The 25951-nt window shown below is 35.9% G+C and overlaps 1 protein-coding gene and 1 long non-coding RNA gene across 2 annotated transcripts in view; one reads left to right on the top strand and one right to left on the bottom strand.

The window, feature by feature from the left end:
• The window catches only part of LOC128642756 (nuclear receptor ROR-gamma-like), a 39007-nt gene extending 36591 nt beyond the window's left edge, over positions 1-2416 (bottom strand). Inside the window, exon 1 of the mRNA XM_053695553.1 lies at positions 2389-2416. Coding sequence (XP_053551528.1) covers positions 2389-2401 — 13 coding nt within the window. The 5' untranslated portion in view covers positions 2402-2416. The remainder of the gene's footprint in view (positions 1-2388) is intronic.
• Positions 1-6726, top strand: part of LOC128642765 (uncharacterized) — a 37585-nt gene extending 30859 nt beyond the window's left edge. The window contains exons 2-3 of the long non-coding RNA XR_008399705.1: positions 1323-1442; positions 5637-6726. This is a non-coding gene — a long non-coding RNA (uncharacterized LOC128642765). The remainder of the gene's footprint in view (positions 1-1322; positions 1443-5636) is intronic.
• The last annotated feature ends 19225 nt before the right edge of the window (positions 6727-25951 follow it).

The following is a 25951-nucleotide window of genomic DNA, read 5'->3' as shown; positions in this document are numbered from 1 at the left end:
GTAAGCTTTCGGACAGATGAATGACCCATATTAAGTTAGTGCCTACCCCAGATACAGATCAGATGAGATTATGAGTAACCCAGACGTGTGTGTCCTAATTCATGTTGGTTTTTGAGAGAGGGGAAAGTTTGTATCGCTTGGTTATTTTTTTACCTTTGTGGCTGTGAGTAAAAGTTAAGTTAGAGAAAAATTATGTGTCCTAATGTTTTGTGTACTAGGAATCGGTGAGAAACATATATTTGGATGTCTGCCATGTGAGAGTCTTGTGTACTATGAAGAAATGAGAGGAAGGTGGCCATGGTACAGTGCATTGACTAACCCAAGTAACTGCACTGTAGTGAAAGTTTTGGAAGAGATAGTTCATTTTAATCAGAGATTCAATTAGCCATAATGTATCAATGGTGGAAAATGAGCAATGACATTTATTTTCTAGATCAGTTTATTGGCATGCTTTTATGAATACTTTTTAACATATAAATAACATAAATTATGCTAAATTAGGTTTTCCATAGCTGGATAGGAAAATACTATTCTCAGACCAGTCGTATGTATGGCAGCTACAAGCCAAATACCAGAAGTCAACTAGATGCAGGTCCCCAGCAACATTAGTATCCCTGCTTTATGTTTAGACTGATGCACATACCCAACCTTTTCTCAACCCAATAGTATAATCAGTTCTGGTTCATACCCTGCTTTATGTCCTAACATCAGACCTCAGGTCAAGTGGATGTTACCTGAAGCTTCTATAACTTCAGCTCTTTTGATTGCTTTTCAATTAGCCTGCAACTGCTTTGATTAGTTTATGTTTACTTTCTTTTTAAAATTGCTATTGTTATTTTTTTTAAATATAATATATTTATTGAAGTTTTGAAAGCATGTAAAATGCAAACAAGATATTCCAAAACAAGTTCTGAGCAAATATGTATAAAGACAACACAATATGAAATAATATGAATATAGAGAATATTAGTTTATCAAAGAACTATCAAATGCTGCCCATTCTAGCACACCAATTTTCTAAAAGATAAGAAACAGGGATGAAATTAAAGGAAAATTCTACCGTCCTAGGTGAGGTCCACTCACAACATATCCTAAGAACTCAAAGTAGTGAAATAGAGCTGAATAAAATACACTGCAATAGTCTGAATCATTACAGCAGAGATGAAGGTAGATTTAATTAACAAAGAAGCAAAATTAACTATACATTATTAATATATTCATTCCAAATGAACACAACAAAGTGGTACTCGTGTATATGATTAGTTATAAGGTATTTGTATCTTTCTATGGAAATCAGATGTCACCTTTTGTTTCCAATCCAGGGATGGGGATTCAATTGCTTCTAATATATCAGGACAAGTGATTTGACGCTATGGGGCCGATTTAACAAGCAGCGGATGCGCTTCCGACCCTGATCGTTTCTGGTCCACCAGAAACAGAAAGTAAGAAGACCCCTGCTCCTTAACTTCTCCGCCACCTTTTAGGTGACAGACTGAAATAATCCTGATCCAATCCGAATGGGACGAATCATTTTTGTTTAACCCTACATAAATCTACCCTATATATCATAACTTGTAATAAGCCCAGGCAATATTTACACCTAATTGGTGGGTATTTGTTAAAAGGCAAAATAAGGTGATCCAAATGTACATGAAATTACTTTATCTATCTTCTCAACCACTTTCTCACATAATGGACATCATGGTCTCCCCAGCTTCACAACGTCTCCAACATCCTTGCAGTACTGATGAGACTTCTTAGATAATCTCACCAGACTGGAGAACTTTAGATCATCAGGCCCTTAGTCTGTATTTTGAAATTAAAAGCATTATGAATGATGACTATCAGATCTTTAGATATAGCTACCCAGATGATTTTATCATAGTGAGATTAATCTTAAAATTGGAGTGTTGGCTATAGTTATTAAAGTACAATAAAATCTATTTTATGCACTAACTGATGGGGTTTTTTTCTTAAAATTTTTTTCTAAACACAATTTCCCTGGAATTAAGTTTAGAAAATTGGATAAGATTATGTTGCTTGACCACCTGTATTATTAAAAGGCGACACCTCCATAGACTTTAATAGAGATACATGTTGTTACTACCAGTTTACACAGTTTAATACAGCAATGGAAACTAGAACCATGTCTGTGTATTGGGGTACAGGGATATCTCTCTGTTTTGAGGTCTATTTATTACCAGAGGTTGACTAGTATGTGCGCTGGTTTCCTTGTATTAGAGGCAGATAAGAAGAATATATCTTGGTGTCTGTGTATTAAAGGGAGGTGAAAGGTATATCTTGAGGGATGTTTAATAGTGCATAGTGAGAGATACGTGTCCTGAAGATATATGTTAGGAGTTATTATAATTATTCTTAGCCCCGTACCTTCCCGTGACATCCCCAGTGATAGACACTTTTTTAGTCGGCAATGCTGACAACGGTTTCGGCTGGACCGGTCTATCTGGCAGCTCTGCTGCTGACTGCAAGAGTAGTTGGGATTTCCCTGCTGGCTCCGACGGAAAAATCCCTGCAGGAAAAAAGAAAAAAAACTTGGGAAGTAGTAACACAGTCTGATCTTTGTCCTGTACCTGCATCCTACTGTCCAGGACACAAAACACAAGGATAGTGAGTATCAGTGTGAGATTGTGACAGGTTTTAAAAGCTTTCTTAAAGTAAAATGACCAATTGATTTCTCATATGTGCTTTACTTATAATGTTAAAGGGAAAAGTTAGAATTAAAGGGACACTAAAGCCCAAAAAAATGATTTCATGATTCAGATAGAGAATACAATTTTAAATAACATTCCAATTGACTTCTATTATCTAATTTGCTTCATTCTTAAGATATCCTTTGTTGAAGAAACAACAATGCACATGTGTCAGCCAATCACACAAGGCATCTATGTGCATCTACCAATCAGCATCTACTGAGCATATCTAGATATGCTATTCAGCAAAAAATATCAAGAGAATGAACCAAATTAGATAATAGAAGTAAATTAGAAAGTTGTTTAAAATTGCATGCTCTTTCTAAATAATGAAAGAAAAGATTTGGGTTTCATGTCCATTTAAACTTTTATGATTCAGATAGGGTTTACCATTATACAAACCAGTGGCGTATGTAACTCTTTCTCTCCATATCCTTTGTTGAAACGTGTTGGCATGAGTATTATTATTACTAATAGTAATATTATGATCATCAGTTATTTGTTCAGTGCCTCTAAATTGTGTAGCTCATGCTCATTCATTGTAAAAATAACTATAGATACATAAAAAACCTAACTAGAACAAATTAATATAATTGAAGAAGATCCCTACTCTAAATATCATCAAACTGCACTAATTTGTAAGCAATTAAAACCTACAAGCATGTGTTTTGCATAAGTATATTATCTTTTTATACACCTACTGATCTTTTTTTGTAATTATTTCTTTATAAGCATAATATCACTGGAATAAACGTTAGGAAACTGTGTGAACTTATGTCTCTTGATAAACTGCATTATTGGAAGGGAACTGGCATCCATCATTTCATCTGTGTATTAGGGTACTGCTTACCTCTCAATCGCCCTGTATCCTGTGGGAATACCACAGATTGGGAGTTCTGACCTGCTACTTGCCCGGAGTTATAGATTGTCCCGATTTTAAGGGACTCTATTAGTTATGCCCACAGACTTCCCAGACACACCCCTGGGCCCACCTGCCACTCCACCCACAGACCACCCACAACCCCACCCCTTTCAAAATGACATTGTGCCCTTTTTAACCTTCTGTAATCCAGAAAGCCGCCAGAAAATGTTGGGAGGTATGGTAGAGGCCGGCCTTCAAAATCTGTAGTTCTGGTTACAGTGATTCATGGTAAAGATAACTACAGATACAGATTAAATAAAATTAAATAATTTAAAGGGACAGTCTACTCCAGAATTTTTTTTTTCTTTAAAAAGATAGATAATCCCTTTATTATCCATTCCCCAGTTTTGCATAACCAACACGGTTATATTAATACACTTTTTACCTCTGTGATTAACTTGTATCTAAGACTCTGCAGACTGCCCCCTTATCTCAGTTCTTTTGACAGAGTTGCATTTTAGCCAATCAGTGCTGACTCCTAAGTAACGTCACAGGCTTGAACACAATGTTATCTATATGGCACACATGAACTAAAGCCCTCTAGTTGTGAAAAAACTGTCAAATGCATACAGATAAGAGGCGGCCTTCAAGGACTTAGAAATTAGCATATGAACCTACCATATCAAGAGAACAAAGCAAATCTGATGATAAAAGTAAATTGGATAGTTGTTTAAAATTTAATGCCCTATCTGAATCATGAAAGTTTAATTTTAACTAAACTGCCCCTTTAATACAAGTAAAAAGACACAGAGGTAGATTTATCATAGTGCGAGCGGATATGATACGATGTAGCGTATCATGTCTGCTGCACATCGATATATGCCAACAGCATACGCTGCCGGCATTTATCATTGCACCAGCAGTTCTTGTGAACTGCTGGTGCAATGCAGCCCCCTGCAGATTTGCAGCCAATCGGCTGCTAGCAGGGGGTGTCAATCAACCCGATTGTATTCTATCCACGACCTAAGAGCAGGCAGACAAGTTATGGAGCAGCGGTCTTTAGACCGCTGCTTCATAACTGCTGTTTCGGGGGAGCCTGAAGGCTGGCGCGGAAACAGGGGCATCAAGCTCCATAGGGGCCGATTTATCAAGTGTCTGGTGGACATGATCCGCCAATCGGCCGCTAGCAGGGGGTGTCAATCAACCTGATTGTAAAAGAACCAACAAATAGTAGTGGGTACAGCACAATGGAAAAGGGGTGCCGTGTAAACTGAGGACACTGCCAAGTACTGCCACAGCACTCCAAAAAATATTGTTGCAATTTTATTATTGAAAAACAACGTTTCGGGGTCACAGCCCCTTACTCATGCTGTTTTTCACTAATAAAATTGCAACAAGATTTTTTGGAGTGCTGTGAACTTTTTTCTATTACTGTTTTCTCGTATGAGATCGGGCGGATTGATTTCCACAGCCTCAGAGGCAGCGGGCAAGTTAAGGAGCAGCTTTCTTAAGACCGCTGCTTCTTAACTCCTGTTTCTGTCGAGCCTGAAGGCTCGCGCGGAAACAGGGGTATACAGCCACATTCAGGCTGTGATAAATCGGTTAATCGGCCCCTTGCTCTGAAGACATTACAATGTCAGCGCATATAGATGAAAATACCTCCTTTGCCTTGCTTGTACAATGTACATATTACAGATCTTTAAAATATCATGACTAAGCCATTTATTTGGAGTCCTGTACCTTGCATCCCTCACAGGTTATAACGCCATAATGGATCCCAGAGGATTTGTCTCCGCAGATCTTGCAGGGGATCACTTCGATATGTGCTGTGTGAAAATAATAGGGATTCATATGTAAGATAAAGTGATATTACTAACACTAACACTTAAAAAAATGCTGCAATTTCTGATTATAGAAGGAGGTATTGCTCCTAAATGTATTAAATTAGGAATATACAATAGACTGATTTAATTAAGTCTTTGAATCAATAATGAATCTAGGTCAGTGGCCCATGTCCACTAAGATGGCTATAATGATCATGAATCTTTATAATCTCTCAACAGGACACGTTCCAATCCATTGGAAAGCTTGAGCTGCCATGCAAACCCAGATTACAAGTGGAGCGGAATCGATAATGCAGGATGGTATTACAAGGAGAATAGAGCACAGATTACAAGTCGAGTGCAATCAATAATGCAGGATGGTATTACAAGAAGAATAGCGCACAGATTACAAGTGGAGCGCAATCAATAACACAGGGTTGTAATTACAAGAAGAATGGCACATCGATTACAAGTGGAGCTCAACTGATAGCGCAAGGTGGTATTACAAGGAGAATAGCGCAGAGATTACAAGTAGAGCGCAATCAATAGCGCAGGGTGGTATTACAAGGAGAATAGCGCACAGATTACAAGTGGAGCACAATCAATAACACAGGGTGGTATTTCAAGGAGAATAGCAAACAGATTACAAGTGGAGCACAATCAATAATGCAAGGTGGTATTACAAGGATAATAGCTCACAGATTACAAATGGAGAGCAATCTAAAACACAGGGTGGTAGTACAAGGAGAATAGCTCACAGATTACAAGTGCAGCCCAATCGATAACGCAGGGTGGTATTACAAGGAGAATTGAGCACAGATTACAAGTGGAGTGCAATCAATAACACAGGGTTGTTTTACAAGGAGAACAGCACACAGATTACAATTGGAGCTCAATTGATAGCGCAGGGTGGTATTACAAGGAGAATAGGGCACAGATTACAAGTGGAGTGCAATCAATAACACAGGGTGGTTTTGCAAGGAGAACAGCACACAGATTACAAGTGGAGCTCAATTGAAAGCGCAGGGTGGTACTACAAGGAGAATAGCGCACAGATTGCAAGTGGAGTGCAAACAATAACACAGGGTTGTTTTACAAGGAGAACAGCACCCAGATTACAAGTGGAGCTCAATTGATAGCGCAGGGTGGTATTACAAGGAGAATAGTGCACATATTACAAGTGGAGCGCAATTAATAATGCAGGGTGGTATTACAAGGGGAATAGCACACAGATTACAAGTGGAGTGCAACTAATAGCGCAGAGTGGTATTACAAGGAGAATTGTGCATTATCTGATATTAAAAGTGAATGAAAAAAAAGATTTGCTAGACAAACTTAATATAGCCAACATTTTCTTGAGCACCCTATACTTTATATGGATAACACAGTGTGCACTCATTGCTTATATTACAAGTGGTGCTGGAATATTTTGCGCTCTTGAAAACCTGAAGTAAAGTGTTAAACCTAGAATATATATAAGTATATTAGATTTGTATAGGTTGAACTCGATGGATAGACTTCTGTCTTTTTTCAACCTCATCTACTAGGTTGCTATGTTACTATGTATGTGTGTAGATATATGTGTGTATGCATATATGTGTATGCATGTGTGTGTACATATGTGTAAACAATACAAATTAACATATTACAATTTTAAAAAAATAAAGCATTTTTTTTTATTAAAACTGTATTATCTTTATCTTCTGATACCAGTTTCTTCAAAGTTGATAGCTGCTGTGCAAGAGTCTTATAAACCACATTCAGTAATTAATTCACTGTGAAAAACTGTTTTTCCGATGGATGGGCTTCATGGAATGAGATACCAGTTTCCCAATCTCTGGCTTCATGTCACTTAGCAGAGGTCTTAAATCACCATATGTAAAGTATATAAGGATTCACAGCGCAACCCTTAGTGGTAATCTATGCTGTGCCAATGTACAGCTTTCCCCAAAAGGCTGTAAGGGTTAATATGAATGAAAAAACAGGGTATGGACAGCGCTAAAAATACTTTAAAATGACCACAACCAAAATACGGATACAAACAATAGGAGATATGCTATTCCAAATGTTCAATAAAAAGGAGAATTTTATTCATAAAATGCCATATACTCGATAATGACTATATTAATAATTCTATGGTGACCGGTCACATATAATATGATGTATTAGATGTATACACCTATACATATAGGAATAAATTGGTATTCATATATTCATATAGTTATATACCATTGACAAAAAGATATATTGTTCTAAACCTTATATTGCTAAAATCATATAGTGTTAAAATATAGTTTTTCTATAAAAACACCTTCATTGGTTGATTATATTTACAAAACACCACCTGGATACATCAATGCTCTTAGATCGCCACCTTAGTGAATAATTCAGAGTCTATGAGAGCAGTCCCGTGGATTAACAGTTATATCCCTTACCGCAGCTCTGACAATGAAAAAGTCTCGGTCAGAGCTCCCACTATACGGGTGTAAAGGAGTAGTTATCTTTTTACCAAGAAACAATAGAGTACCTTTCTGTGTGGTAGTATCCAAGTTTTTCAGTGTCATACACTTACTGTAATCCTTGGACACTTCTCCATTCTGCGGTGGTATAAATCACACACCTTTGACTCTGAATATTGATCCGCTTGTGTTTCAGAGTACAGCGTTGCTGGTCTCTGTTACTTCTGTGTCACGTGTGTTGCCTTAATCACGTGCAGCTTCACAGCCAATAGCGGCTCTTGGAACTCGGCTTTCTCAGATGAACCTGTGGGGATTGTAAAATATTCTTACTCTGCACAGAGATAAGGCTCGAAAGTTCCTGAGCCTACTTGTGAACAGACAGTGTCCTTAAATCGACGCGTTTCACCTTCTTACAAGGCTTTTTCAAGCTAAAGAACAGGTATCTGTAGGGTCTTTAAATACCTCTCCCCTCGTTTTCCATTGGTTAATTCCCATTTCTTTTAAGGTGGATTTCTTTATTTAAGGTGGACTGGTCCGTTGTAAACTTGAAAGTTTCTTAACATGTGCTTGATATTTCTCCCATTTGTACAGGAATCTTTCCTGTTACGTTTTTTAGCAATTCTTGAAAAAACTATTTTATTTAGTCAGAGTATTGCTCCCATTTGTACAGAAATTTCTCAAATTACGTTTATTATCCAATCTTGATAAAGGTGGTAATTCTTTACAAGTGGTATAGCTATCCATGTTAAAACATTATATAAACTGATTATTTGATTGAAATGTTAGTCCCTAACTGTAACTCTTGTTCAAATATATAATAAAATAGCAAGTATATGGCAAATTCATAGCAGGGAATAGTTGAAAGTGCCAAACATCAATTAAATATTAAATTCCCACTATATAGGCACATTGTATAATACATGATAAAAACTCATAAAGATGGATATATTTAACATAAGCGAAAACTTACTAGCCAATATTAACACCAACACAGATTCCCCTCATATAGAGGAAATCGATATAGAAGAACTTATGGAAGAGCTAGAAAGTATCTTAATGAGAGAATTAAAACAAAAGTCAGAACTTGCTTTTTTAGAAAAATACATAGAATCTAAAATGGTTCCTAGAGGTTTAAGATTAGATAAAAAATGTACCTTCGATCTCAACGAAACACTACTGGGAGAATGGTTTGAAGTTTTAGAAAAAGCTTCATTTGGGTTAATTGATATTATTAAAAAATCAAGAAAATTTAACATAGAAACTTTTTACACTAGAATAAATGAAATAAAAGTACAATTAAATATACACAAAGATAACAAAAAAATATAAAGAAAAACAAAAAATGATAATTTCACATATCACGGATCTTAAAGGGACAGTAAAGTCACAAAAAATCGTTCATGATTTAAATAGGGAATGTAATTTTAAACAACTTTCCAATTTACTTTTATTACCAATTTTGCTTTGTTCTCTTGGTATTCTTAGTTGAAAGCTAAATCTAGGAGGTTCATGTGCTAATTTCTTAGACCTTGAAGACTACCTCTAATCGGAAAGCATTTTGACAGTTTATCACCACTAGAGGGTGTTAGTTCATGTGTTTCATATAGATAACATTGAGCCTCGGCACATGAAGCTCCTAAGAGCAAGCACTGATTGGCTAAAAATGCATGCAGGGATGTAAACACAAACACAGAAGAAGATAGAATTGATATGGAAAATAAAAACAAAGAAAAAGGAAATAGTGAATTAATGAGTACAGAACCAAAAAACATTAGGGGAACCAATAAACAAGATAAATCATTTAATTATAGAATTCAAATTAAATACACTGAGCACAGACCACTGAGAGAGATGAGAGAAGGTAGATATGAAAGATCTATATATGACTATAGAGACAATCAATGTAGAGGAAGGGAAAGATATAATGAACCAAGAGAATATAGAGCAAATAGATGGTGGAACCAATATGAATATAGTAGAGCACAAAAACAACCCTTTAGAAATGATAATTATAGGATGGGACACTGCTATAATGATGAAGAATATACCCCAAGAAAGGGATATGAGTTTAAAAGAAAAGAAGGGAACAAATATAATTATAGACACTATAACAAAAAGGAAGAGAATTACAATTCCTATAAAGGACACAATAAGACACAAAAAGAATGGAAAATTCCATTAAGGAACAGATTCCAACCAATTGAAAATAGAAATGATAACATCAACATAAGAAAGGAAATGGCAGGTCCAAGTGATGAAAGTAGTAGTAATTTTTTAGGGTACAGTCGCAATCAGCTAAGCAAAATGAGAACAAGAAAAAGAAGCTTAGAGAAAAGAGGGGGGAAGAAGAACAAACCCAAAAAAGGTGGAAGTGAAAAAAGATAACGCCAAAGGAATTTTCAACATTATTAAAGTAACCCTATCTGAAGAAGAAAAGAGAGTACTCAATTTGGGTCTATCATTCGCCCCCACAACAAAATTAAATAAATTTGAAACACACATACATGTGACACAATTCATACGGAAATTGACCCTAAAGAGATATTTCCTAAAAAATCCCATAGAGAAAACTCTGATTAACCAAAAAAAAAAGTGTAAAGAAAACAACAAATTTAAAACAAAAATCAACGTTCTATCCGACTTATGAAAAAGGCAATAATTTAAATGTATTTGAGAAATCTAAAATAAATTCAAATAAAAACATCAAATATAATTTAACAAAAAAAGAAATAGATATACTTGCAAATTTAAAGAAAAATACTGAAATAATCATTAAACCAGCAGATTAAGGTAGATAAGAAAATAGTGGTAATAGTGGTAATGGATAATGAGTTTTACCTATGGGAAGCTAATTGTTTACTGGGAGATACTACCACATACAAAAGGAGTGAAAACAACTCCACAGAAAGTAATAAGAAGTCCCTAAATAATATGCTAGAAGAAGCACAAAGAAAAGAAATAATAACTAAGAAAGAATTTGGGTACTTAAACCAAAAATTTCCAAAAATGGCCCTATTCTATTTTTTGACAAAAATGCATAAAAACAAAGAAAATCTACCCGGGAGGCCCATTATATATTGGGGATTAACTCCCTTACCTCAAATTTATCAGTTTGTTGACCTACATCTACAAGAACATGTTAAAACTCTACCTTCGTACATAAAAGACACAACACATATTATGAACACATTGTACAACTTTCCTTGGGATAATGAACTAATCATAGCCACTTGTGATATAACACCAACATAGATCATGAATTGGGACTTGAGGTGATCAAATACTTTTTGATAGGGAATAAAACAGAATTAGACAAAGTAGATCAATTCATACTAGAAAGTGTAACATTCATCTTGACACATAATATATTCTCATTTAACAATGAAATATTTTTGCAAATAAAAGGTACGGCAATGGGTACGAGGTTTGTGCCCAGCTATGCCAATTTGTTTATGGGCAAATGGGAAAAATATTTTATACAAACATACCCACTGGGCGCAAACCTCGTACTTTTTAAGAGATATATTGACAATATCTTGATTATCTGGAGAGGAAGTGAAGAAAGCTTCATACATTTCTTTGAAGAGACGAACAAAAATAAAGTTGGCATACAGTTTACCTACGATTATAGTAAGGAAAAGATAACATTCTTGGATCTAGACATAATTGTAGAGGACAATACACTAATTACCAAAAATCATTTTAAAGAGGTAGATGCCAACAACTTTATATATGCTAAAAGCTGCCACCTAAAAAGTTGGATCGAGAATACTCCAAAAGGACAGTTCATACGAATAAAAATAAATTTTACCAAATTAACAGATTATGAGACACAAATTCGTATACTAGAAGACAGATTTACGGAAATAGACTATGACAAAACAGTACTTGACAAAGCTAAACTAGAAGTAAGCATAAAGGTCAGAAACACAATCTTAAAAAAAGATAATCCAATAATAAATGAAAAAGTCAATATTAATGTTCTGTTTATAACTACATATAACCACCAACATAAATTGATGGAAAGAATAATACGTAAACACTGGTATCTTGTCAAATCAGATCCAATACTTGGCTAATAAACCTGTGTTTATTTACAAAAAAGCAGCAAATTTAAAAACATTCTGGCTCCCAGTGAATATAAAGGAAAGAAAAAGACACTTAGAGAGGTGAACCTCAAAGGAAATATTTTTTTTTTTTGGCTTCTTCCCATGTTATAGCTCTAAAGCTTGCGAATTCAGTAAAAAAGTGAAAAAATTCACTTCTACAAGTACAGGTAAAGAATACGAAATAAAAGACAGTATAAGATGTAGAGATAAAGGAATTCTGTATATATTACAAGGTTCATGCAAACTTCAATATTTGGGAGAAACAACTAGACCATACAGAGATAGAATAAGAGAGCATCTGCACAACATAGAAAAGGGGAAACTAGAAACCCGTTTATATGACCATTTTAAGAATATACATAAAAATATTACTAAAAATATTATATGTTGGGCAATAAAAAAAAGGTTGAAAAAAACTGGAGGGGGAGACTTTCAAAAACTATTTCTCAGGAAAGAAGCTTAACTGATTTATGAACTAGGGACCTTGTACCCAGCAGGGCTTAACTCAGAATTTGATCTGACCCCTTCATTTTAGATTAAGACATGGATATAACATCAGATTTGTTCAATTCTATAATACAGAGAATACAGATTAATTCTGCATAAGTTGAAAATGTTTTCGTCTGATAACAATTACCTCCTATTTAAATTAGAATATAGATGTAACCTATGTATAAGTTGACAATTTAATATTTAATTGATGTTTGGCACTTTCAACTATTCCGTGCTATGAATTTGCCATATACTTGCTATTTTATTATATATTTGAACAAGAGTTACAGTTAGGGACTAATATTTCAATCAAAGAATCAATTTATATAATGTTTTAACATGGATAGCTATACCACTTGTAAAGAATTACCACCTTTATCAAGATTGGATAATAAACATAATTTGAGACATTTCTGTACAAATGGGAGCAATACTCTGTTTAAGTAAAATTGTTTTTATTATGAATTGCTAAAAAACGTAACAGGAAAGATCCCTGTAGAAATGGGAGAAATATCAAGCACATGTTAAGAAACTTTCAAGTTTACAACGGACCAGTCCACCTTAAATAAAGAAATCCACCTTAAAAGAAATGGGAATTAACCAATGGAAACCGAGGGGAGAGGTATTTAAAGACCCTACAGACACCTGTTCTTTATCTTGAAAAAACCTTGTAAGAAGGCGAACGCGTCGATTTAAGTACACTGTCTGTTCACAAGTAGGCTCAATATACAGAGTCAAAGGTGTGTGATTTATACCACCGCAGAACGGAGAAGCGTCCAAGGTACTCTATTATTTCTTGGTAAAAAGATAACAACTCCTTTACACCCGCATAGTGGGAGTTCTGACCGGGATTTTTTCATTGTGGTATGGGATATACCTTTTAATAAACGGGACTGCTCTCATAGACTCTGAATTATTCACTAAGGTGGCGATCTAAGAGCATTGATGTATCCAGGTGGTGTTTTGTAAATATAATCAGCCAATGAAGGTGTTTTTATAGAAAAACAATATTTTAACACTATATGATTTTAGCCATATAAGGTTTAAAATGATATATATTTTTGTCAATGGTATATAACTATATGAATATATGAATACCAATGTATTCCTATATGTATAGGTGTATATATCTAATACATCATATTATATGTAACCGGTCACCATCGAATTATTAATATAGTCATTATCGAGTATATGGCATTTTATTAATAAAATTCTCCTTTTTATTGAACATTTGGAATAGCATATCTCCTATTTTTTGTATCCTTAAATCACCATAGTCTGAGATATGTAGTTTATTTCTTTGCTTGGAGCATAGTTGTACTACTGCACCAATAAATCAACTTTATAGAAACTGTATTATACTTACAAGAGTGTTATGTGATGCACCACCAGATTTTTTCTGATGACAGAAGATTCTAAACTGTGCAGTTAATGGGGTCAATTTATTATTGGCCGAATTGGGCCAATTCACCCTGTTTCCACGCGAGCCTTTAGGCTCGCCGGAAACAGGAGTTAAGAAGCAGCGGTCTATAGACAGCTTCTCCTTAACTCATACGCCACCTCTGAGGCTGCGTACAGCAATCTGCCCAATCCTATACGATCAGGCAGATTGACATCCCCTGCTAGAGGCCGATTGACCGTGAATCTGCAGGGGGCAGTATTGCACAAGCAGTTCACTAGAACTGCTTGTGCAATGCTGAATACGGACAGCGTATGCTGTCCGCATTCAGCGATGTCTGGCAGACATGATACGCTACAGCGTATCATGTCCGCCAAACTTTAATAAATTGACCCCAATGTCAATAATCCAAGCTAATGTACAACGAAGGCAAAACAATGCAAGTGTAGTATCTGCAATGTATCATAGTGAGAGAAAGTTTAGGTTTCTGATAAGCCTGAACGATCAGTGAAGGAACAGCCTTGACGAAGTCTTAGTAAAGAGCAGTAAAACTTCCAATACAAACTGAGAAAGTTGCTTTGCGCATCTAGGATAAAGCACAAAAAATTACTCTAATTTTACTTGGAGGGGCCCACTAGCATCTTCCACTCCTTTTCTCCTTTTACTAGTGCCCTATATGGTAATCCCAGTGCCCCCCCTTCCACCTCTTATGCATATCAGTGCCCCTCTCAGTATTCTCACTGCCCCCCCCCCCAGGGGGCAGTACTGCCCACTTTGGGAACCACTGCTCTAATGGATTAGAGCATGTAATTTTTAAATTATTATGGCCCTTTGAATGCGAGTGAAGAGCTCCACTATTAGACTTACTGCACCTTCAGATTAGTGCTTAAGTAACCGCCATCATCAGTTTTTCTGCAACTTCACATAGAAATCTAACGTCCAGCGATCATTTAATGGTATACCCTATCTGACACCCGAATGTTCACTCAAACGCTGACATATAACTTTGAACTTGTAATATGAGTGCAAAAAGAAAAGCGCTATTGATTTAATTTAAGCGATGTTAGCACACTATAAAATTAAAAGGACATTCCGGTCAAAATTTAAATGCACATAGATGATCTACATGTTTGAATAGAAACATATTTGCAATATAAATGTATTGGCAAAAAAGCTTCTAGTAACAGTTATCACTGTTTTAGTGAAGCATAGCTAGATACTCTCAGTGCACCACCTTTTTAAATACTGCAGCTGCTCAGAGTGTCAGTGGGGCTTATATGCTGTCAGCAATTAATAAATTGAGACATTACCAGATGGTATAAGAACCGTAGGCTTTCTGAACAAGTGTTGTATTTAAAATGCTGGTGCACAGTGCATACTTAAGTAAAGTTTTGAAGCAGCTATAGCTTTTATTAGAAACATTTTTGCTTATACATGTATATTACAAAAATTATTATATTCAAAACTGAAATGCATCCATGTAGATTCCAGGTTGGGCTAGAATGTCACTTTAATATTTTTGTGGTCTACGTTTAATCTAGGTCTTAAAGGGACAGTAAACACTTTGAGATGGTAATATAAAATGATAAATCGTATATATATATATATATATATATATATATATATATAAACTCTGCAATATACTTTCATTATTTATTTTGTCCCCATTTCTTGTAATCCTATTTTGAAATTGTAAGCTTTTCAGTTGCTGTTAGAAATGGAACTGCAGAACACTGGTATATTCCACACAGCAATTGGCTGCACACTCTAGTGACCTATTTATAACTGTCCCTAATTGGCTACAGCAGAGAAGGTTACCTAAGTTACAACATGGCAGCTCCCATTGTTTTATAGACACTACAACTTTACATTTATTTTGTCAATATTTAAAGGGACAGTCAAGTCTAAAAAAAACTTTCATGATTTAAATAGGGCATATAATTTTAAACAACTTCCCAATTTACTTTTATCACCAATTTGCTTTGTTCTCTTGGTATTCTTAGTTGAAAGCTAAACCTAGGAGGTTCATATGCTAATTTCTTAGACCTTGAAGACTGCCTCTAATCTGAATGCATTTTGACCACTAGAGGGCATTAGTTCATATGTTTCATATAGATAACATTAAGCTCATGCACGTGAAGTGACCTAGGAGTGAGCACTGATTGGCTAAAATGCAAATCTGTCAAAATGACTAAAATAAGGGGGCAGTCAGCAGAAGCTTAGATACAAGGTAATTACAGAGGTAAAACGTGTATTATTATAACTGTGTTGGTTATGCAAAACTGGGGAATGGGCAATAAAGGGATTATTTTTCTTTTTAAACAACAAAAATTATGGTGTTGACTGTCCCTTTAAATAGCTATTTTTTTCAAATGATTGCTTATCATTTGGTTTTAGGAATCACTTTGCAATATTATAACGTTTTCTGTTATTGGTAAATGATACTTACACTATCCAAAACACACATTGCTTGCAAAATTTAATTTCAATTTGTATACTGATCATTTGTGCAACAAACATTGAAAAAAGTAGAAAGTTGTCCAATAATCATTATTTAAAGGTGGGGCTTCTAAATGTGCTGGGAAGTTGCATCCCCTTAAAACTAATGTTTATAATAATATTAGTGTTAGATTACTGCACTGACAAAAAAATCTTTATTTAAATAAACTAACATTTGAACACAGTTTTAAATGTCTGTCATTTGCTTATAAGAATACTTTGCAATATTAAACATTTCTGTTATGTTACTTAAGCCATTAAAAGCACAAATTAATTGCATCATTTAAAATAAATTGATTTAATGATAATTTGTGCAACAAACATTGAAAAAAAATTATGATTAGCTAATTTTTGCTTAATATTAACATAAATATTAGCTGGGTGGTCAGTAAAAACAGCCGGGGATGTGTCCATTAAAGGGACATGAAACCCAAAATCATGATTCATATAGAGCATATGATTTTTTTTTTCAAAAGTTCCTAGTTACTTCTATTATGAAATTTGCTTAGAACTTCTCATGGTATTTTTAGTTGAAGAGCATACCTAGGTAGGTAGCATGCAAGTGCTTGGAGCACTACATGGAAGATAACACTGCTATCATCTAGTAAGCTTGCAAATATATAACATTGTTAAAAAAATAATTTTCATATTGGAAACTTTTTAAAAAATTGTATGTTCCTGAGTCATGGAAGAAATATGTTGGGTTTTATGTCCCTTTAAATAGGTACTGGGGAGAACACTAATATTGGGTTAGATTACAAGTGGCACACTAACGTTAGCATACGCAATATTTCAATATCGTGCTCGTGTTAACTTGCGCTCATATTACAAGTAAACGCAACCGCACAACCGCAAACCAAATATCTGCATGTTGGTTTCCCGCGACTGAAGTCCTCGAGTAAAGGGTTAGGGCTAAATAAGAAGTTGCACCAAACACAACATATATATTAAAATAAAGTGTTACACTCATATATACACTATTATTATTATCATTTATTTGTATAGTCCAGCAATAATGTATTTATATAAATATTGAAAAAAGTTAAACAGTATATAGTATATGACAAGGAATTTGAATGGAAAGGAATTTATATGCAGATGTATTCCGTTATTTTAGCAAGATCTTTAGTTTCTCAGTTCGACTGCTTGGGGATTAAACACATTTATACACATGTATACACATATATACATATGTATATATACTTTGGAGCCCTTTCCATTCAAATCCCTAAAAACAAGATTAGGGGAAATTATTCTATGTATTTTTAAATATATATTCCTATATATATCTGTATATAACTATACCTAAATATATGTATATATATATATATATATATACACAATACATTTTATATATATATATATATATATATATATATATATATATATATATATATATATATATATATATATATATACAGTATCCCACAAAAGTGAGTACACCCCTCACAATTTTGGAAATATTTTATTATATCTTTTCATGTGACAACACTGAAGAAATGACACTTTGCTACAATGTAAAGTAGTGAGTGTAAAGCCTGCATAACAGTGTAAATTTGCTGTCCCCTCAAAATAACTCAACACACAGCCATTAATGTCTAAACCATTGGCAACAAGAGTGAGTACACCCCTAAATGGAAATGTCCAAATCAGGCACCAAAGGGTCAATATTTTGTGTGGCTACCATTATTTTCCAGCACTGTGTTAACCCTCGTGTGCATGGAGTTCACCAGAGCTTCACAGATTGCCACTGGAGTCCTCTTTCAATCCTCCATGACGACATCACAACATCACAGAGCTGGTGGATGTTAGAGACTTTATCATGTTGGAATACTGCCCTGCGGCCCCGTCTCCAAAAGGAGGAGATCATGCTTTGCTTCAATATGTCACAGTACATTTTGGCATTCTTGGTTCCCTCAATGAACTGTAGCTCCCCAGTGCTTGCAGCACTCATGCAGGCCCAGACCATGACACTCCCACCACCATGCTTGACTGTAGGCAAGAAACACTTGTCTTTGTACTCCTCACCTGTTTGACGCCACATATGCTTGACACCATCTGAACCAAATAAGTTTATCTTGGTCTCATCGGACCACAGGACATGGTTCCAGTAATCCATATCCTTAGTCTGCTTGTCTTCAGCAAACTGTTTGCAGGCTTTCTTGTGCATCATCTTTAGAAGAGGCTTCCTTCTGGGACAACATCAATGCAGACCGATTTGATGCAGTGTATGGTCTGAGCACTGACAGACTGACCCCCCACCCATTTAATCTCTGCAGCAATGCTGGCAGTACTCATACGTCTATTTGCCAAAGACAACCTCTGGATATGATGCTGAGCATGTGGTCGACCATGGTGAGGCCTGTTCTGAGTGGAACCTGTCCTGTGAAACTGCTGTATGGTCTTGCCCACCGTGCTGCAGCTCAGTTTCAGGGTTTTTGGCAATCTTCTTATAGCCTAGGTCATCTTTATGTAGAGCAGCAGTTCTTTTTTTCAGATCCTCAGAGAGTTCTTTGCCATGAGGTGCCATGTTGAACTTATAGTGACCAGTATGAGAGCATGTGAGAGCGATAACACCAAATGTAACACATCTGCTCCCCATTCACACCTGAGACCTTGTAACACTAACGAGTCACACGACACCGGAGAGGGAAAATGGCTAATTGGGCCCAATTTGGACATTTCCACTTAGGGGGTGTACTCACTTTTGTTGCCAACGGTTTAGACATTAATGGCTGTGTGTTGAGTTATTTTGAGGGGACAGCAAATTTACACTGTTATAAAGGCTGTACATTGACTACTTTACATTGTAGCAAAATGTAATTTCTTCAGTGTTGTCACATGAAAAGATATAATAAAATATTTACAAAAATGTGAGGGGTGTACTCACTTATATATATATATATATACACACAAATAAATAAATAGACATTTTCTTCTATGTGAAGAACATTGGGATGCCAAAGACTACCTTCAGGTTAGCATAGTTGGTGTAATATGTGTTGGTTTAGCGCATGAACGATAAGAGTTAGGTTTTTTCCCGTTAAAGTCCATGGGGTGAAGAAGTTAGCATGGTCATAATATCCAAAGACCTGAAGTTAACGCTCGTTGGCTTTTCGCTCGTGCACAACTAACTTATTTTCAACTTGTAATATGCGGACCTACCCGCGCAAGTTAAAAGTACTTCTGGCAGTGTTTGCTCTCAAACTAGCGCACCACTTGTAATCTGGCCCATTATGTCCAGGATTCTAAATAAATCTTGCACCAATATTTTCTATACACTAGTGAATATGGTGGCTGTAACAATAGGTTGTGAGAAGTGAAACAAGGGGAATAGGAGAAGGCATGAGAGGAAGGAAGGAGAGTACACAAGAGGAAGCGTGACATAGGTATGACAGACGATTTAATGGGAACAGCTTCGGATTTGTTATATAGTGGATATACTGAAAGAATTGGATGCAATAGGAGAAAGCATGAGAATGGAGAGAGAACATAAGGAGACAGACAGAGGGGGAGTGAGTGGGGTTAGTGAGGAAAAGGAATTCACACACAAAGCTGCTTTGATGACATTTCCACTGACGCTGATAAAAAAAGCCACTTAAAGAAAAGAAGCCTCCCACGGTCTGACAAACTGTGCAGAAAATTGAGATTTCCAACCCGTATTACCAGGCATTTGCACTTATTTGTATTATTTCTAATGCTGATTATTTTTATATCTGCTCAGTGTGCAGTTCTGTAACTGGAAATTTAAAACAAAATGAACATAAATGGAACAAGTGTGAGCCGGGAGGAAGATAATAATATTCAGCTGTTTAGTAAAATCTGCCTTTTCTATACGTTCAGTTATGTGCTAATGCTTTTTGTCGTCTGACAATGAGATTATATTTTCCCCCCAGTTTAGTTTTACATAACTAGCACCCACAGTCTGACACACACTAACTACCACATCAGCCAATTTCATAAGATGGAAGTTCACCTTTTCCCCCTGTCAATCAGATTTGCTTATTCTCGCAGATAAAAATTAAAAATTTGTACAGAAAATAACTCACAGTTGAACCTACTTAAAGTAATTCCCTGATATTTTAATACATCCAATACAGTTTGCTGTTATTCTACTCAGTTCTAAAGATCTGAGGTATATAAACTTACTTAACTGATTTATGATTTAAAGGGACAGTCTGGGCAAAATTAAACTATTCATGATTCAGATAGGGCATGCAATTTTAAACAACTTTCCAATTTACTTTTATCATAAAATTTTCTTTGTTCTCTGGGTATTCTTTGTGGAAAACTAAACCTAGGTAGGCTTATATGCTACTTTCTGAGCCATTGAACTGCCTCTTATCTCAGTGCATTTTGACAGTTTTTGACAGTTAGACACTGTTAATTCATGTGTGTCATATAGATACCATTGTGCTCACTCCCGTGAAGTTATGAGTGCTAACAACGGCTCTGAGCCGTCACAAAGTTTCCCACTAGCACTCACCCACCTTGATGGAGGTCTGGGGGCTCCCAACCCAGCGATCTGGCCTGTATAGTGACAGGCATCACCGGGGCTTCACGTTTAGTAATGACGTCACCGCGCAACTTTATTTAAAACTGACAATTGTCCGTTATAGTGTGATGGGGCATGCTGTGAAGAAGCCTGTATCTCAGGCATATAAGCAGATACAGACCCACTATTGGAAAGGTAATTGTCTGCCCTTTCCAATTATATAAGTCTTTGGGGTGTATAATAAAAAATAAAAAGGTTCAAAAAAATATTTTAAAAAGTTAAAAAAAAGGATTTGGGGGTCTCTGAAGGCACATAAATAAAGATCAACATTGCCTAGAGACCCCCAAAATATTTTTTAAAAAAAATAAACTTATTGGTTTATGTATTATAGCTAAATGATCACCGTGGTAACCATCGCTACCGCATTGATCACCTAGCTGAGAAATGTTGCATTCCCTTTTACAATACAGACCGATATTATAATTGTAATCCCATGATCACCTGGATAATGTGGTTACAAATTAATAAATGATAGAGGCATGCTTTTTTAAAAAAAAAAACACCAAATAATGTTTTTATAATCAGCCTTTTTAGCGTGCATGGAAGATGAGTAAATCACCGTCTTTACGCAGCTCTCTCCAGCTTTCAAAACTTCTGTATTTTTACTAGACATGTGCATTTCGTTTTGTTCCAAATCGAAATTCAGACAAATTTGTCGAATTTCCGAATTACTGTAGCAACGAAACTAACAAATAAATCCGAATTAGTTCGGATTTATTCGTTACATTCGGATGGCCATGGACTAATCACAATTACACTAGTATTGTACAGTATATTAGGTTATATCACTCTGCTACTGGGGGGGCCAAGGTGGGGCAAGTGTTTAATCAGAGGGACACATTTAAAAACGGAAACAAATGATATTTAAACATTAAATACTTTAATTTTGCTTTACATTAAGATCATACAAACATTTATTTTGTACATAAAGAGTGCATCAATTGAAAGAATGAGGTAGGGCCATCAAAAATTAGAAATTAAATACAGTAGGACAATGCTGCAAAAGGTGGACATGGACCCCTGAAAAAATCTCACCACAGATAATATTTAACTGATGAAGAGCCACTGAAATGTCATCAAAAACAATGTAATTTCCCCACACCTTATAACCTTCTGACATGAAACTATGGAGGCCTTCAGCATGAACATTTGGATATTTTCTTCTGTTTCGATGAGTTTGCTTAGATATTTAAATATAGCGAGACCAGACATTTACAAACTTGATTTTCTTATAGGAGTGAGGATTAGGAACAACAGTAACACGGTTACGTGCAACAAATCACTTTACGAGATGAAATTGTTTTGCATACCTTCGCCTATTGCAAAAAGACATTAGTAGCCCCTCTCTTGACTTCAATACTTGTTGCTGCCGTTCTTATTCTCATCTCGCATCCGGCAAGGCAGTGTTTGGATGCGTCACTCTAATTAATCTGTGTAGAACGCTGAGTCACATTACATTAGTTCCGCTTTTGGCGCTAGCACATAAAATCGTAATAACTTGATCATTAAATTATTTAATTTTCATTTTATTATTCAGTCAGCTCAGGGGGGCCACAGAGGGGGGGGTAGGGACATTTTTACAGGGGCACTAGCCCCGTGTAGAACCGCCACTGGTTACACCTAATATTACAGTACATAATACTAGTCTAATACACAGCACATCCTACCTTACACATACCGAACTTCCGAATTTACGAATCAAATCCAAACCAAATATTTTCGAATACATCTGAATTTATTCAAATCCAAATTAATCTGAAACGAATGCATTCAAATGTATCGGAATTCGAATCGATACGAAAACGAAATTCGAAATTATCCAAATCGGTCTGAGACGAACAAAAACAAATTTTTCCGCCGCTCACAAGTCTAATTTTTACTGCAAAGAAGCTTTTTTTTTTTTGCAATACAAATTACATATTTTCTAGGGACATAATTCCTTTAAAAATATATATTTATTTTGTAAAGAGAATTATGGCTAAGTATTCTCAGTGCTGATGAAGCAGTTGAGTTCTCCTTCACTGATTATGTATTTGGTATATAAACTAAATATTTCTAGAAAGTACACCCCATGCCGCATCAAATGGCCACATGTATTGCTAGCACAAAAATAGACAATGTAATAAGTGAATATATGACTCTGCTAAAAACAAAAAATATTTTTTATGCAAAGCACCATATTCCATTAATTGTTGCGCACCTCAGTTTTGTGCTAGAGATACATGTAGCCCCTCATTTGATGCGCCAAAGGGTGTACTTTCTACTAATGTGTGCTTTGTGTACCATATTTTAATTTTCCAAGTGGCTAGAACTGTTTAATTGCAGACATGGTATTCTTGAAATCGTCTAAAAAAAAGAGCCTTTCAACTTCTATGGGTTATGTCTGCAATCAGACAGCTGTAGAAACCTAGGAAACTAAGATACATTAAATAAAGTTCACATTTTTGGAAAGTACACCCCTTGGCGCATCAAATGAGGGGCTCTATGTATTGCTAGCACAAAAATAGGCAATGTAATAATAAGTGGAATATGGCTCTTTGCTTAGATTTGTTTTTTAAAGCAATGCAACTTATACCATTAATTACTGTGCACCCTAAGTTCATGCTAGGAAATACTTGTAGCCCCTCATTTGATGCACCAAGGGGTTTACTTTCTGCAAATGTGTGCTTTGTGTACCCCATTTTAATTTCTCTGGTGGCTAGAACTGTTTAATTACTGAAAACAGTACAGTACAGGTGCATATTTATGCATAGGCCAACAAGGCCGGTGCCTAAAGCGGCAGATTTGAGGGGGCGGCACTCTGGCACTGAAATGTTGGCACTTGGCAGGTTGGCATTATTATTTTATTGAACAAAAAAAATGTTTCCCGTTTGGCGGTCACGTGATCCGGCTTTTGTCGACGTCATGTGACGTTTTCCTCCTTGCGCCCGCCAGCCTTCCTGTCTGCTCACACGCCGCACATGGATGGAGGGAGACACACATGTGATCTCTGAGCAGGGCATTGGACTCCATGCGGTAAGTCACAGTGACAGATATGAGAGACCACGGTCGACGGCTATAGACTGCAGAGGACAGTGCAGACAGATTCAGTCAGTCAGTGAGAGTGCGGCCTGTGTGAAGTGATTGATTGGAGCGGAGCAGAGCCTGGCTAAGAGGGGGTGAGGTGGCACATAGCAGTGAGTCAGTCCACTTTGCAGAGTTACTTTGCAGACACAGTCAGATGGTCACGACGCAGGTCAAAAATTACAAGCCAAGGTATTTTTTGTTTTGTGATTGTCACCATTGGGATTGGGACCGGGTAATTGCACCTCAGCTCTATTCTAATTCTAAGCTAAAAAAAATGAGAAGTCAGACAGTCTGACAGAGAGTGTCTGTCATGATCATTCGGCGTCGGTACATTTAATTGCTGTATGGACAACCACAAGGGGATTCATTTAATTTAAAGGGTCATAATAGTTCAAAGTCAAAAGTGCATGAGTGTATTTGAACTTGGAATAGAATAATTTTAGCAATATATATTTGTTTTAGTCTAGAAAAACTGCTTCCACTCCTTCCAGTAAATGTTATGACAGTTTTAAGTGTCATACGCACATATGCTGTGCAATTGTGCACCAACATTTAAACATTACCAGCTTAGATAGCCAGTGATGGGGTCTGTTGTGTTAGGAATGACTTAATTTGCATTATAGAAATTAGAAATCACATCTATTATTAAAGCGTGTGAAGTTTAATTGCTGATTCACAGGGTATTGAAAGCATATGTGCATATGCTACCTAATACAGTCATAACATTTACTAGAATATTTTTGTTAATAGAATTATATTGCTGTAATGTTTCTAATCAAATAATAGTATACCCATGCACATTTAATCATAACATAGCTTAACACTTTCTGTTGTGTAATTTTGATCCTGTTAGTACTATTGAAAAAATCAAATATCCTTTTTAAATTCCCTACTCATCTATTCAGTAAGAGGTAGAGAATGTAATTTTAAAATGTAGCAACAAAAAAATAATAAAAAAAGGAAGTCACAACTCCCTAACCAAAAAATGATATGGCCAAAAATGACCTAAATACAGTGAGGGGGGAGAGGGGATGCAGCAGGATTCTGAGTGCCTAGGGCAGCACAAAACCTAAATTACGCCCCTGGTACAGTAAATTCTAAGATGCTGTTTTTGATCATTTATCAAATTGACATGCCTGCAATAAAACAGTCAAATGTTCTTAATTTCTTCTTATTTCAGACAGGTTACCTAATACAAATATTTATCCACACAGGTTTTGATGATAGAGCTTAGAAAAATAAAATTACATACTATTATTTATTGAGTCAGGAGTAAAAAATACACTTTTTTCACATTTGTATGCACTATTTTTTAAGGACTTCACTCAGGTTTCTCAAAGAATCATTTTGGATCCAGCAACAAATAATGATCTATACTGGTAGATAGAGAATCCATCCATTCTATGGGGAGCATCTTTTGTCTGTCCAACCTGGAAAATTATCTCGTCAGATGTAAGACTCTCGATTTGGGGTCCAGTTAGAGTATTCCTCAGGAGGCGAGGTTACCAAAAAAATGTCCTTGAACTGTGTGCAATCTTCAGGGCTCTCCAGAGCCAACCTCTCCTGAAAGAAGAGATTTTTCTATGCTTTCAATCAGACAGTATCACAGCAGTGACATATATCAACCACCAAGGGGGAACTCACAGTTCTCTAGCAATGAAGGAAGTCTCCCGTATTCTGTCTTAGTAAACACTACACAATGCAGACTGCAAGGTGTGGTTCCCTTATTAAGTGTTTCTTTGCTGGGTCACACACAAAACTGGCCTTAGAGGGAATACTATCCAGGAGAATCGTATTTACATCAAAATGTGCTCAATCAGATTGTAGATTAAAGGGGTCTTCCAGAGATGACTTCTAGTTTGAACAACAAATGTCCAAGATACTTTGCAAGATCCAGGGAGCCTTAGGCAGTAAGGATCCCTGGATGCTCTACCTACTCCCTGGTCATTTCATCTAGCTTACATTTTTCCTCC

This window comes from Bombina bombina, chromosome 1 (genome assembly GCF_027579735.1).
Source record: "Bombina bombina isolate aBomBom1 chromosome 1, aBomBom1.pri, whole genome shotgun sequence".
Classification (NCBI taxonomy): domain Eukaryota; kingdom Metazoa; phylum Chordata; class Amphibia; order Anura; family Bombinatoridae; genus Bombina; species Bombina bombina.
Note: the sequence above shows the minus strand (reverse complement) of the source record. Positions and strands in the feature narration are given on the sequence as shown.